We start from the raw sequence: 12049 nt of genomic DNA on the forward strand, positions 1-12049 counted from the left end.
ATTGAGTCTGGTTATCTCTCTACCTCTCCCCCCTGCCCACGTACATGCACATGCTCTTTCTCTCTCTCAAATAAATAAATCTTTAAAAAAAAAAAAAAACTATGTAAGCGTAGTGCTATATGTCAGATCTCTACAGCTTATTCATTTTTCGTAACCGTAATTTCATAAGCTTTAAACAAGAACTCCCCATTTCCTCTAGATTCAACCAAACATCATGCCTACTATTTCCATGAGTCTGACTACTTTAGATACTTCATGTAAGTGGAATCATATGTTTACTTGTCTTTCTGTAACTGGCTTATTGCACTTAGTACAATGTCCTCTAGGTTCATCCATGTTGTCCTAGATGGCAGGATTCCCTTCTTTTTAAACGCTGAATAATACTCTGCTGTATATACATGCCACACTTTCTTTATCCATTCACCTATCAATGGATACCTATCTTGGCAATTGTAGATAATGCTGCAATAAACACATAAGTGCAGATATCTCAGAGTTCCCAATTCCAATTCTTTTGGATATATACCCAGAAGTAAGAGAACTGAATCATACAGTAATTCTATGTTTAAATTTTAGAGGAACCACCATACCATTTTCCAGAGCAGATGCATCATTTTATAGTCCCATCAACAGGATATAAGGGTTCCAAATTCTCCACATTCTGGCTAACACTTTCTATCTTCTGTTTGTTCTAACAGTATAAGTGGTATCACTGTGGTTTGATTTGCACTGCCCTGATGATTAGTGATGTTGAGCGCCTTCCATACACCCACATTGGCCATTTGTAGCTCTTCTTTGAAGAAATGTCTATTCAAGTCCTTTGCCAGTTTTTAAAATCTGGTTGTTATTCTGCAATTGAATTATAGGAGTTGCTCATATATTGTATCAATTCTTCATCAGATACATAGCTTGCAAATACTTTCTCCCATTCTACAGGTTGCCTTTTCACTCTGCTAATTGTTGTGTTTGCTGTGCAGAAACTTTTCAATTTGATGTGGTCCCACTTGTGTAAATTGGCTTTTGTTGCATGTTTTTGATGTCACATTCAAGAAATCATTGTCAAACCCAATGTCCTAAAGCTTCTCTTCTATGTTTTCTTCTAGGAGTGTTACAGTTTCAAGTCTTATATTTAAATCTGCAACCCTACGGGGCGCCTGGGTGGCTCAGTCCTTAAGCGTCTGCCTTTGGCCCAGGACATGATCCCAGGGTCCTGGGATCGAGCCCCGCATCAGGCTCCCTGCTCTGCTAGGAGCCTGCGTCTTCCTCTCCCACTCCCCTGCTTGTGTTTCCTCTCTCGCTGTGTCTCTCTCTTTCAAATAAATAAATAAAACCCTTTAAAAAAATTAAAAAATAAATAAATCTGCAACCCTTTCTGAATAGACTCTTCTGTGTAGTATAAGGGTCAGGAAATTCTGATATATTTATTCAACACAGGCAAACCTGGAGGACAATAGGCTAAATAAACTGAGCCAGTCACAAAAAGCCAAATTCTTTCTCCAAGTGATTCCATTTATGTGAGAAACTTAGAACACTCAAAAATCACAGAGACAGAAAGTAGAATGGTCGCCAGGGATTGGGAATGAAGAGTTTTAGAGATGGATGGTGGTGACAGCTGCACAACAACATCAATGCAGGAAATACTACTGAACTGTGGATTTAAAAATGGTTAAGCTGCTAAGTTTTACGTTACGTGTCTTGTGCCACAATGAAAAATAAAGTCATTTTTAAGTATCCGTATGACCTTGGATTAGGCAATGATTTTCTTAGGACATCTACAAGTAACCAAAGAAAAAAATAAGTTGGATTCATAACCATTTTAAAAGATTTTATTTATTTATATTTATTTAGAGATGGAATGTGCAGAAGGGGGGGAGTGGGAGAGGGAGAGAGAAAATCTCAAGGGGACTCCACACCGAGCACCGAGCCTGATATGCAGTCCCATCTCACAACACTGAGATCATGACCTGAGCTGAAATCAAGAGTTGGATGCCCAACTGACTGAGCCACCCAGGTGCCCAAGATTCACTGTACTGGGAGGGATATCGTCAAGAAAGTGAGAAGACAACCCCCAAAATGGGAGAAATTATTTGCAAATTATTTATCTGTTAAGGGTCTGGTATCCAGAATAAAATACTCTTGGAACTCTATAAAAGGCCAAGTTAAAAAATGAGCAAGGGATACGAACAGACATTTCTCAAAAAAAAAAAAAAAAAAAAAAAAGTACAAATACCAATAAGCACATGAAAAGGCATTCGATATCATTAGCCATCAGGTAAATGCAATTCAAAACCACAAGAGATACCACTTCACACCCACTAGGATGTTATCATCAAAAGACACATAATAACAAGTATTGGTGAGGATGTGGAGAAACAAACCCTAACACATTGCTGGTAGGAATATAAAATGGTGTAGCTGCTTTGGAAGAGTTTGGCAATTCTTCAAAAAGTTAAACATTAGAGAGTGCCTGGGTGGTACAGTCAGTAAGTTAAGTGTCCAACCCTTGGTTTTGGCTCAGGTCATGATCTCAGGGTCTTCAGATCCAGCTCCACTTCAGGCTCTTGCTCAGCACAGAGTCTGCTTGAGATTCTCTCTCCCTCTCCCCCTCCCTACCCACACCCGTGCACATGCGCGTGCTCCCTCTCTCTCTCTCTCTCAAATAAATCTTTTTAAAAAGTCAAACGCTGGGGCGCCTGGGTGGCTCAGTCAGTTGAGTGTCTGCCTTCAGCTTGGGTCATGATCCTGGAGTTCCAGGATCGAGCCCCACGTCAGGCTCCTTGCTCAGCAGAGAGTCTGCTTCTCCCTCTCTCTCTGCTCCTCACCCTGCTCGAGTCAGCTTCTCCCTCTGTGCCTTACCCTGCTTGTGATCTCTCTCAAATAAATAAATAAAATCTTCAAAAAAAAAAAAAGTTAAACATTAATATACCATATGATTCAACAACCCCATTTCTAGGTATATACCCAAGAGAAGTAAAAACTTTAGTTCACACAAAGCTTATACATGAATAGTCATAGCAATATTATTCCTAAGAGCCAAAAACTATAAACAACCCAAACAATCAAATGTTTATCAGCTAATAAACAGATAAACAAAGGTTTATCCATACAACGGAATACTGTTTAGCCTTCAAAAAGAATGAAGTAATGAAACATGCTAAAACATGGAAAGCATCATGCTAAGTGAGAAGCCAGACATAAAACATCACATATTCTGTAATTCCTTTTATATGAAATGCCCAGAATAGGCAAATCCAAAATGACAGGAGTAGATTAGAAGTTGCCAGAGCTGAGAGAAGGGGAATATGGAGAGTGACTATTATATCCACGGAGTTCCATTCTGGGGTGATACAAATGTTCTAGAAGCAAGCAGTGATGATGGCTATACAACCTTGTAAATATACTTGCAACCACTGAATTGTGTACTTTAAAATATTAGTGAATTTTATGGTATATGAATGGAAAGGAAAAGAGAAAGGAAGAGGAAAAAGGGCTATGAGGAGGAGGAAGGAGTAGGGAAAAAAAGAGAAGAGAAGAAAATGAGGAGAAAAAGAGAAAGAACCTAGACCAAACTCGATTCAAATCATTTTCCACATTCAGCATAAAGACAGAACTGCTGGGCGCATGGGTGGCTCAGTCAGTTGAGGTCCGACTCTTGGTTTCAGCTCAGGTCACGATCTTGGGGTCATGGAATCAAACCCCAAGCCAGGCTCCACGCTCAGCAGTAAGTCTGAGATTCTCTCTCCCTCCCCCTCCGCCCTCCCCCTACTCATGTGCACATGCTCACTCTTTCTCTCTCTCTCTCCCCCTCTGCCCTCCCCCTACTCATGTGCACATGCTCACTCTCTTTCTTTCTCTCTCTCTCCCCCTCCCTCTTGCTCAAATAAATCTAACAACAACAAATAGGAAATGGCAAAGCTAATACTGGGTCTAGTTACGATTCTAAATGTTATTAGCTTTTTCTCTTAAGTTACACAGGGCCATCATTTCTATGTACTCCTAGAACTGAACCATTCCACAGCAAATTACAAGAAATGCAAATCAGAAGGTAAAAGCAGGAAAAAAACAGCTAGGCATACAGTCATGAAAAGAGTTAGTAAGGGAGAAATAAGATTTTTAAAATTTTAACATAGTAACACCAAAAACAGGGAAGGACAAATTTACAGAGTATAAGGTAAATGCCGCAACCCAGTACAATATATATCAAAATATTTATTTTAAAATAACAACTCTGACCCTGCAATTCTACCTTAGGCATCTGAGGAATATGTAAAAATGTTCATTAACATTTATTTATAGCAGAAAAAAATATTCATCAGGGAAACAAGTAAACATGACACATATAAAATACTTTGTAGCCACTCATCTACTACTTGACAATGGAAAGATGTCTATCATGGGGTTCTTGGAATCCCTGTTACTAAACAACTTCTAAACTATTCTATTTATGTAAGAAGTTAAAAATTTATGGAAATGAAATGTCTGGACAACACATACTCATTTTTCCATGACAGAATTTGAGTCACTTCTGCTTTCTTATTTATCCTTTTCTGTATATTTTGAACTAACTGAACACTTTAACTGCAGGTACATAACGGCACAATAACAACTTTTTTTAGATAAGCAGGCATTACTTTTAAAATCGCGTAATGATAACATTTTTTCCAATTTAGACAAAAAGTTGTTATCTTCAGAACTGGTATTTCAAACAAGTATTTCAAACAAATGCTACAAAATACAACAAAGCTAATTAATCGTAATTTCACCTAATAGGCACTGGATAAACTAAAGATAATTTTGTGAAAATGTCAATACCATGAAATCACAGTAATGGCCACTATTAACTCAATAACCCAAAAGTTGGGTGACACTTTATCAAATAAACTGGTCCACCTCTGAGAATGCAAGGGGCCACCATAAAGAATTAGGCTGGACACAGGAAACCTATGAGACTAAACTGAGCAAATTAGGACATAAACTCATCACATCCATAGCTTACTAGAATTCTGAACCACAGAATAAGATTTCAAGAATTACGCCAAGTAGAGTGTAATGAATAAATCCTTAGAGCAATGTCAAAATGATGTATCGCAAGACAGTTAAGTGTGAGCTCTTGATAACAGTGGGTCTCAAGTCAGTATTATCCAGCAAACTTTCAAACTTAACATTCCTGGGACCCTTATCCTGAGATTCTGATTGAGTACATCTACAGTGGGCTCTAATAAACTGTTTTTGTTCTGAATGATTTCTTTTCATTCTACAGATTAATTTTACGTGTCAACTTGACTGGGCTAAGGAATGCCCAGAGAGCTGATAGAATATAGTTTCTAGGTATAAGGGCGTTTCCAGAAGAGATAAGCATTTGAACCAGACTAAGTAAAGAAGATCGCCCTCCCCAGTGCTGGAGCGCCTGAGTAGGACGAAGGGCAGAGGAAGGGCAAATGTGTGCTCTGGATTAAACTGGGACATCCGCCTTCTTCCCCGGTTCTCAGGCCTCAGAGGGAGACTTGCGCTATTAGCCTCTGGTTTGTCAGGCCTCTGAAGGCTTTCGATTTGGGTTGGAATTACATACTGGCTTCCCTGGGACTCCCGCCTATAGACGAAGACCGTGGGACTGACTTCTCAGCCTCCACCTGGGCCAATACCTCATAATAAATCTTTCTATGTATCTATCTATATCCTAATAGTTCCATTCTTCTGGAGGCTTCCAAAGCACACACCACCTGAGAACCGGCCCTTTAAGAACTATGCCTCATATATGAACCTACAGATAACCTGCAAAGCTTATTAAAGTAAAACCTTATTCAGTAAAGGTGAGGTGAGGCATTTCTAACAGGTTCCCAGGTGGTGCAGATGACCCTAGTCGTGGTTAGTGGGCCACACTGACTGGCAGGGCTTGCTCTCAAGGCCCCATTTTACCCATCCGCTTCTTCCCCAAAGTGAACAAATGTTAAAGCAAGTGGAGAAACACATTCTATTTTCAGTTCAGCATTACAACCAAGGAGGTCATGCTTTTCATTTCAAGCTAAGCAATTCAATTTTTAATATCTGTATTAGAAGAACTTGGAATGTCTAAAACTTAAATTAACTAAGACAATAAGCAGTACTAAAAATATGCAGAAATTAAGAGTAATTTTAAAGCTTTTTACAAATTGGGGCGCCTGGGTGGCTCAGTCGTTGAGCGTCTGCCTTCGGCTCAGGGCGTGATTCCAGCGTTCTGGGATCGAGCCCCACATCAGGCTCCTCCACTGGGAGCCTGCTTCTCCCTCTCCCACTCCCCCTGCTTGTGTTCCCTCTCTTGCTGGCTATCTCTCCCTCTGTCAAAGAAATAAATAAAATCTTCAAAAAAAAAAGCTTTTTACAAATTGGAACGAAAAGAGAAAATCGCATCTGGTGACAGAAAGTTTCAATAAAGAAGTGATTTTTCTGTCTCTAAGACAGACAACATGGATTATTACCCAGTCCTAGAATCAATCACAGAAGGGGAAGGTTTCTACTCAATGCTGACTCATCCTTGTGTACAAATTTCACATTTTATATCATATTAAAACTAACAATACACAAAATAAGTATTTCATAAATAGCAAATGAAGAGCCTAACAATCAATAAACTTCATCATGCAAACATAAGCAGCAACATTTATATTCCAGGTGGGATCCAGCTGAATTTACAATTAGATTTAAGTAGGAAAAGCAAAAGACTGTTTATGAAAGAAGTCTCACGAAGCCAAAAACAACCTGTCTCAGAAAGGTCCATCCCTATTTGTTAACCAAACAAGGCTCAAATTTCAAATCCTTCTTGAAATCAGACCTATACAAATGTCATTGCAAAAATAAATAGGCTGATGCAACAGATGACATCAGCTGGAGTTGTGCTCACAGGTCTATCAATCTTAAGCATTAAGCCTTGACCTTAACAACAAGCACTGTGTCCTACTCTTTGTATTTGTGTGTTAAGCAAACTTGGATAGGAGAACTAGCAAAACTCCTTAATCTCTCCCTCCCCCAAGATGTACAGCCCTGTACTAAACTAAGTTAGGTACCCTGCTAATTAGTCTCACTATGCTCATTACATCTACCAGGAATAATTAGTAGCACTTATTTTAATAATCTAATTATATCACCTGAGGGAGGGATTCTCATTCACTTAACTGGAACTCCATGAAGGCAAACACACAGGTAATGGCCACCGCGGTAGGCCCAGCGCCTAGCAGGGCACCAGTAATTACTGATAGGTTAGGTGACTGAAGGAATAAATAACTGGATGGTGTCTAAAACACAGTACATACCCCCAAAAAATGTTCATTGAATTCATCAACAAGAAAGGGCTTATTTTCTAATCTCTTTGTTACCAGATACAGGAAACTCTATGTAATATAAATCCTAAAGTAGACACTGCAAATTCCACTTACATCACTAAAGCTCACCTCTGCCATGCGCAGCGATTTACACACCAGTGTCACCAATACAATGCGGCTGTGATCGGCACTTAAATCAAAATGTTCCTTTCCATTCTCTTTATCAATTTATCTTTCACCCCTGTGCCTTCACACTACCTGCATACCCCCTTATAATTAAGAGAGCTCAAGAGATGTCAGTCCCTGACCTAAAGCACTGAATTTACTCTTATTCACTCACTGCCAAAAATTACAAGTCTCTCCCAGCTGCTGTAGCTCTTGCTGATCTCTGAATCGAGTTTGCTTCCTTTTCTTTAGAGCAGTGACTAACGAACCTATCGCCATGGGCAAAGACACTATCAACGTCCTCATCCTTAGCCACGTGGACTCGGGCAAGTCCACCCCCGCCAGGCATCGCGCTCATCTACAAGCATGTGAGCACTGGTAAAAGAACCACGGACACAGTCGAGGAGGAGGCAGCAGTGATGAGCAAGCGCTCCTCAAATATGTCCAGGTGCTGGACAAGCTGAAGGCGGGGGTGGAGTGTGGCATCATCACTCCCACCTCCCTATGGAAGTCAGACTAGCCACCATGACATCAGCATCATCAATGCTCCAGGCTCCGGGGACTTCATCAAGAATGTGACCACTGGACACCCGAGGCCAACACTGCTGTGCTCGTCATGGTGGCAGCACGCTCAAGTTCGAAGCAGGCATCTCCAAAGAGCCAGACCTGCGAACACGCACTGGGGCCTACACACTGGGCCTGAAGCAGCTGGCAGCTCACGGTGGCCGTCAACGACAGGGACATTGCCGAGCCTATCTCCAGCGCCATGCATTTCCAGATCACTAGGAAGTGAGCACCTGCCTCAAGAAGATCGGCTACGACCTGACCGCCGTGGCCTTTGTGCCCATCTCCGGCTGGCACAGCAACAATGTACCCTGGCTGGACAGTCAAGAGGACAAATGAAACGTCACTGGGGTGACTCTGCTGGAAGTCTCTGGACTCTACCCTCCCACCCAGTCAACAAAGCCCCTAAGGCTGCCTCTACACGATGTGTACAAGATCGGAGGCACTGGCACTGTGCCTGTGAAACCTGGAATGGTGGTCACCTTTGTCCCCACCAATGTCACCCGAGCTCAAGTCTGTGGAGATGCCCCACGATAGGCTGGCCTGTCAGAGGCCCTGCCTGGTGACAACGTGGGCTTCGACATGAAGCATGTGTCCAATAAGTGGCCGGAGACAGCAGGAACGACTGCTCCGTGGAGGCTGGCCACGATGTGGCACAGGTGATGGTCCCCACCCCAGGCAGATCCAGGCTGGCTACAGATCCCCAGTGCTGGACTGCCACACGGCTCACATCTCCTGAACACAGGGAAAACACTGACCAGCACTCGGCTGAGAGGCTGGAGGGCAACTCAAAGCCCTAAGGCCTGGTGAGGCGGCCACTGTGCAGATAGCCCCCAGCAAGGCCATGTGTGTGGAGACCTTCTCGGAGTACCCACATGTAGGCCAGTTTGCTGTGCAGGACATGACACAAACAGCGGTCCTTGGAGATATCAAGGCAGCAGATAAGAAGTCATCCCCTGCCAGCAAGGTCCCCGAGTCAACAGTAGTGAAGCGTGCCCTCTGCAATCTTCGCTATAAAAATTACTTCACATACTACGTATTTACTGAGAAAGGTTAATAAAACTTAACAGCTGAAAGAAAAAAACAAAAAAAAACTAAAAGCCTCACCATTACTAGGTGTCTCTAGGGACTCCTTTGAAGGGCTTCTCTGGTATTCCTTTTCCTCAGAATTTTCCCTGGACTTTGACAGCCGTTTTCTTAGAGATGTCTTCTCTTCACCCACCATTGTATTATCTAGGAAGGAAGACATAAAAAGCTTTTGTTGGAGAAGAAAACTTTCCCTTTCTTCTCTTCTGGTTTCTGGGCTGGTCTGATAATCATATCGACCTAAAACAAATTAACAGGAGAAAAACATTTAATTTCATATGTAGGGGAGACCATAAAAATATGGGACCAAAGCAGGCAATGCCACATCTTTTCAAAGAAACAATAAATGTGTGAAGAACTGCTAAGACAAAGGGATTTGGACTTGGGTAGTAAGTCACTGAAGAAGTAACAAGGTTCGATGAACAGCCTTCTCAGCCCTAAATGCCTCATGTCTGCTGACAGGGAGGTCTTCTACGCTCCTGGTACAGGGGGGGTACGCTCCACATGGGAGATTTACTTCCTATTTCAGGAAGACAAAGAAAGCTCAGAGGGTCCTCCTTGCACCGGATGTTAAGTAATTTTGACTCAAAATAATCAATATGCCGAAGTGGCACATTTTGGGGTGGCATATTTTGCTCCCCTTTACTTTGAAGTATCTGACTTAGGCAAATGTCACAGTATCACCATATTTAGGGGAGGTGAACAACGACATATTCTCTCCCTTTTGTTTTACTTTCATCATGCTTAAGCATTTTCTGAGTACGACATACTATAACAAATTCAAATAAACTAGTCCTTATAAAATAATTGGTTTCAAAGTTCCTTACTTAACAAAGCCCCCATCCTTAAAGAACAACGTAGTTGAACAAGGCGTAATAGGGAGCGCCTGGCTGCTGCAGCTGGTTGAGCGTCCAGCTCTTGGTTTTGGCTCAGGTCACGAATCGGGAGTAGTGAGACTGAGCCCCAGATCAGGCTTCACGCTCAGCAGGGAGTCTGCTTGACACACTCTTTCTCTCTCAAATAAATAAATCTTTTTTTAAAAAATCAGATAACAGAAGGTAAGTACAAAGATGCCACAAAGTAGAATAGAACTAAGAGCCGAATCAATGGTAAAAACAATACCTGAAGTTCAGAGACAAAAGAGCTCATGGAGAAATGCAAAGGTTTCACAGAAAAGAAGGTATTTGAACTGAGTCCTGAAGGATGAGAACAGAGCACTCCATGGATGAGAAAGGGTTAAAACAAGGTCCTTCCAAGCCCTGTCTGGGGATCATGACTAATCAGACTCCTAGAAGACAGAAAACAAGCTTTGTTGAGTAGCTAAAAGTTCAAGGACTCCACTGGGTGCTTTACATTTTCTCATTTAATCTTCGTAACTCTGCAATAAAGAGGTTATTAATCGCAGTTCACATATAAAAAAAAAAAAGTAAGGCTCAAACTAGTTACTGTCAACGCCCTCTTCCCCCACACCAGGAACACACCTATAGCTGACCAAGCTGAATATATTAGGAACACATGCCAAGGGAAATTATGGGGAATCTCAGAATATCAAAAATGACTTACTTAGGATTTGGGAATTGGCTAGGTGATATTTTAGAAGAGTCCAAAGAAGCAGGGGTTCACTCTCGTTGGGTATTGCCAGAAAGTGGGAACAATTCTATGACTGGGTATATCAACAAATCTCTATACGGAGGCTAAAGCTGTAACCAGTAGAACAGCAATAATCATTCACATTATAGCCTGGAGAGAGGGGTGTTGGATATTTTGTGACTTGGAGAATGTTCATGTTTTGTCTGGGTCAAGACATGATTATGGCATGTTCTTGTTTTTGACGTGATCCATCACGGTCACAGAGTAGCCTTGTCTGATGCTGATACTCAGTGAAAGTGTTTGTGTTCAACATAAGAACACCACGAAGACCCAGATGTTAAGTGTCAGGCTAGCTCACAACAGCATCAAAGGCAGCTGATAGTACCAGTACAACTCTGGGGTGCCAAGGGCTGCTTTTCTTCTCTTGACAGTAACTTGCCAAAGACCACACAGGGCCAGATTTGAACCTGGGTCAGATCCAAACCACAAATACCATTCACTTTCCGCATTTTTTTTAAGTTGGTAACAGAGAAATGTGATAGGGGAAAAGACCAGAAAGGAGAGCTAGAGTTAAACTGTAAAGGCCTAAGAAAGGAGGATTTTTTTTTTTCAGTTAGGCAGTGGTGAGCCATACCAAGCACTGAAAAATATGATCACAGTCAAATTTTAGGCAGATTGCTATCAACACAGTACAAGGTTGACTCCAAACAGTGTTTTACTATGTTTTCATTAGTCCGAAGCAAAAAGAAAAATAATGAAGTACTCCCTACATTATTTTTAAAGCTACATATTTTTAAATTCTAAAATCATGGGCTTTCTAAACGTTAAAATGTCCTTTCCAGTATGAAATGTAGTACATGTTGAGTTTGACTGTTTCAAGTATCACTCCTTAGCAATGTAAACATCTGACTCATCTAGATCATTTCCCTTCTCATTTTTTCAGAAATTAAACAAATGAAACAGAATTATGGAACAGTGAGATGAACACATCAGGTCAAAATTTTAGGAGACCAGTAAGATCCAATTCAGAGGAACCTAGGAAAGAGGTCAGGGCAACTGATGAAATTAAAAGTGCTTTTTGTAACAGTGCTAGAGGAAGCCAGAAGAGCATCTTACTCTCCAACAGAAAAGATGAGAGAAGTGACACAGACAACTAAAGTCTGTAGAAGACCCTCCAAGTAAGATATCAAGAAGCAGAGAAGAAATCAGGGAAGAAAACAATGGAGATACAAAGATGTAAGAAAGAACCAAGATGTTTCAAAAAGGAAGGAATTATAGAGGGGGTAACGTGAAATTAAAAAATAAGGACAGGGGCGCCTGGGTGGCTCAGGAGGGTAAGCCTCTGCCTT

General features: G+C 41.4%; 1 protein-coding gene across 3 annotated transcripts in view; it reads right to left on the reverse strand.

Moving 5' to 3' along the window:
* Positions 1-12049, reverse strand: part of SOAT1 (sterol O-acyltransferase 1) — a 73278-nt gene that overhangs the window by 53045 nt on the left and 8184 nt on the right. For all 3 annotated transcript variants that reach the window (XM_045811344.2, XM_045811343.2, XM_045811341.2), the window contains one exon: positions 9132-9257. In XM_045811344.2, coding sequence (XP_045667300.1) covers positions 9132-9249 — 118 coding nt within the window. In that variant the 5' untranslated portion in view covers positions 9250-9257. The remainder of the gene's footprint in view (positions 1-9131; positions 9258-12049) is intronic.

Source organism: Ursus americanus, chromosome 2, assembly GCF_024610735.1.
Source record: "Ursus americanus isolate L20-20 chromosome 2, mUrsAme1.1.p, whole genome shotgun sequence".
NCBI lineage: Eukaryota > Metazoa > Chordata > Mammalia > Carnivora > Ursidae > Ursus > Ursus americanus.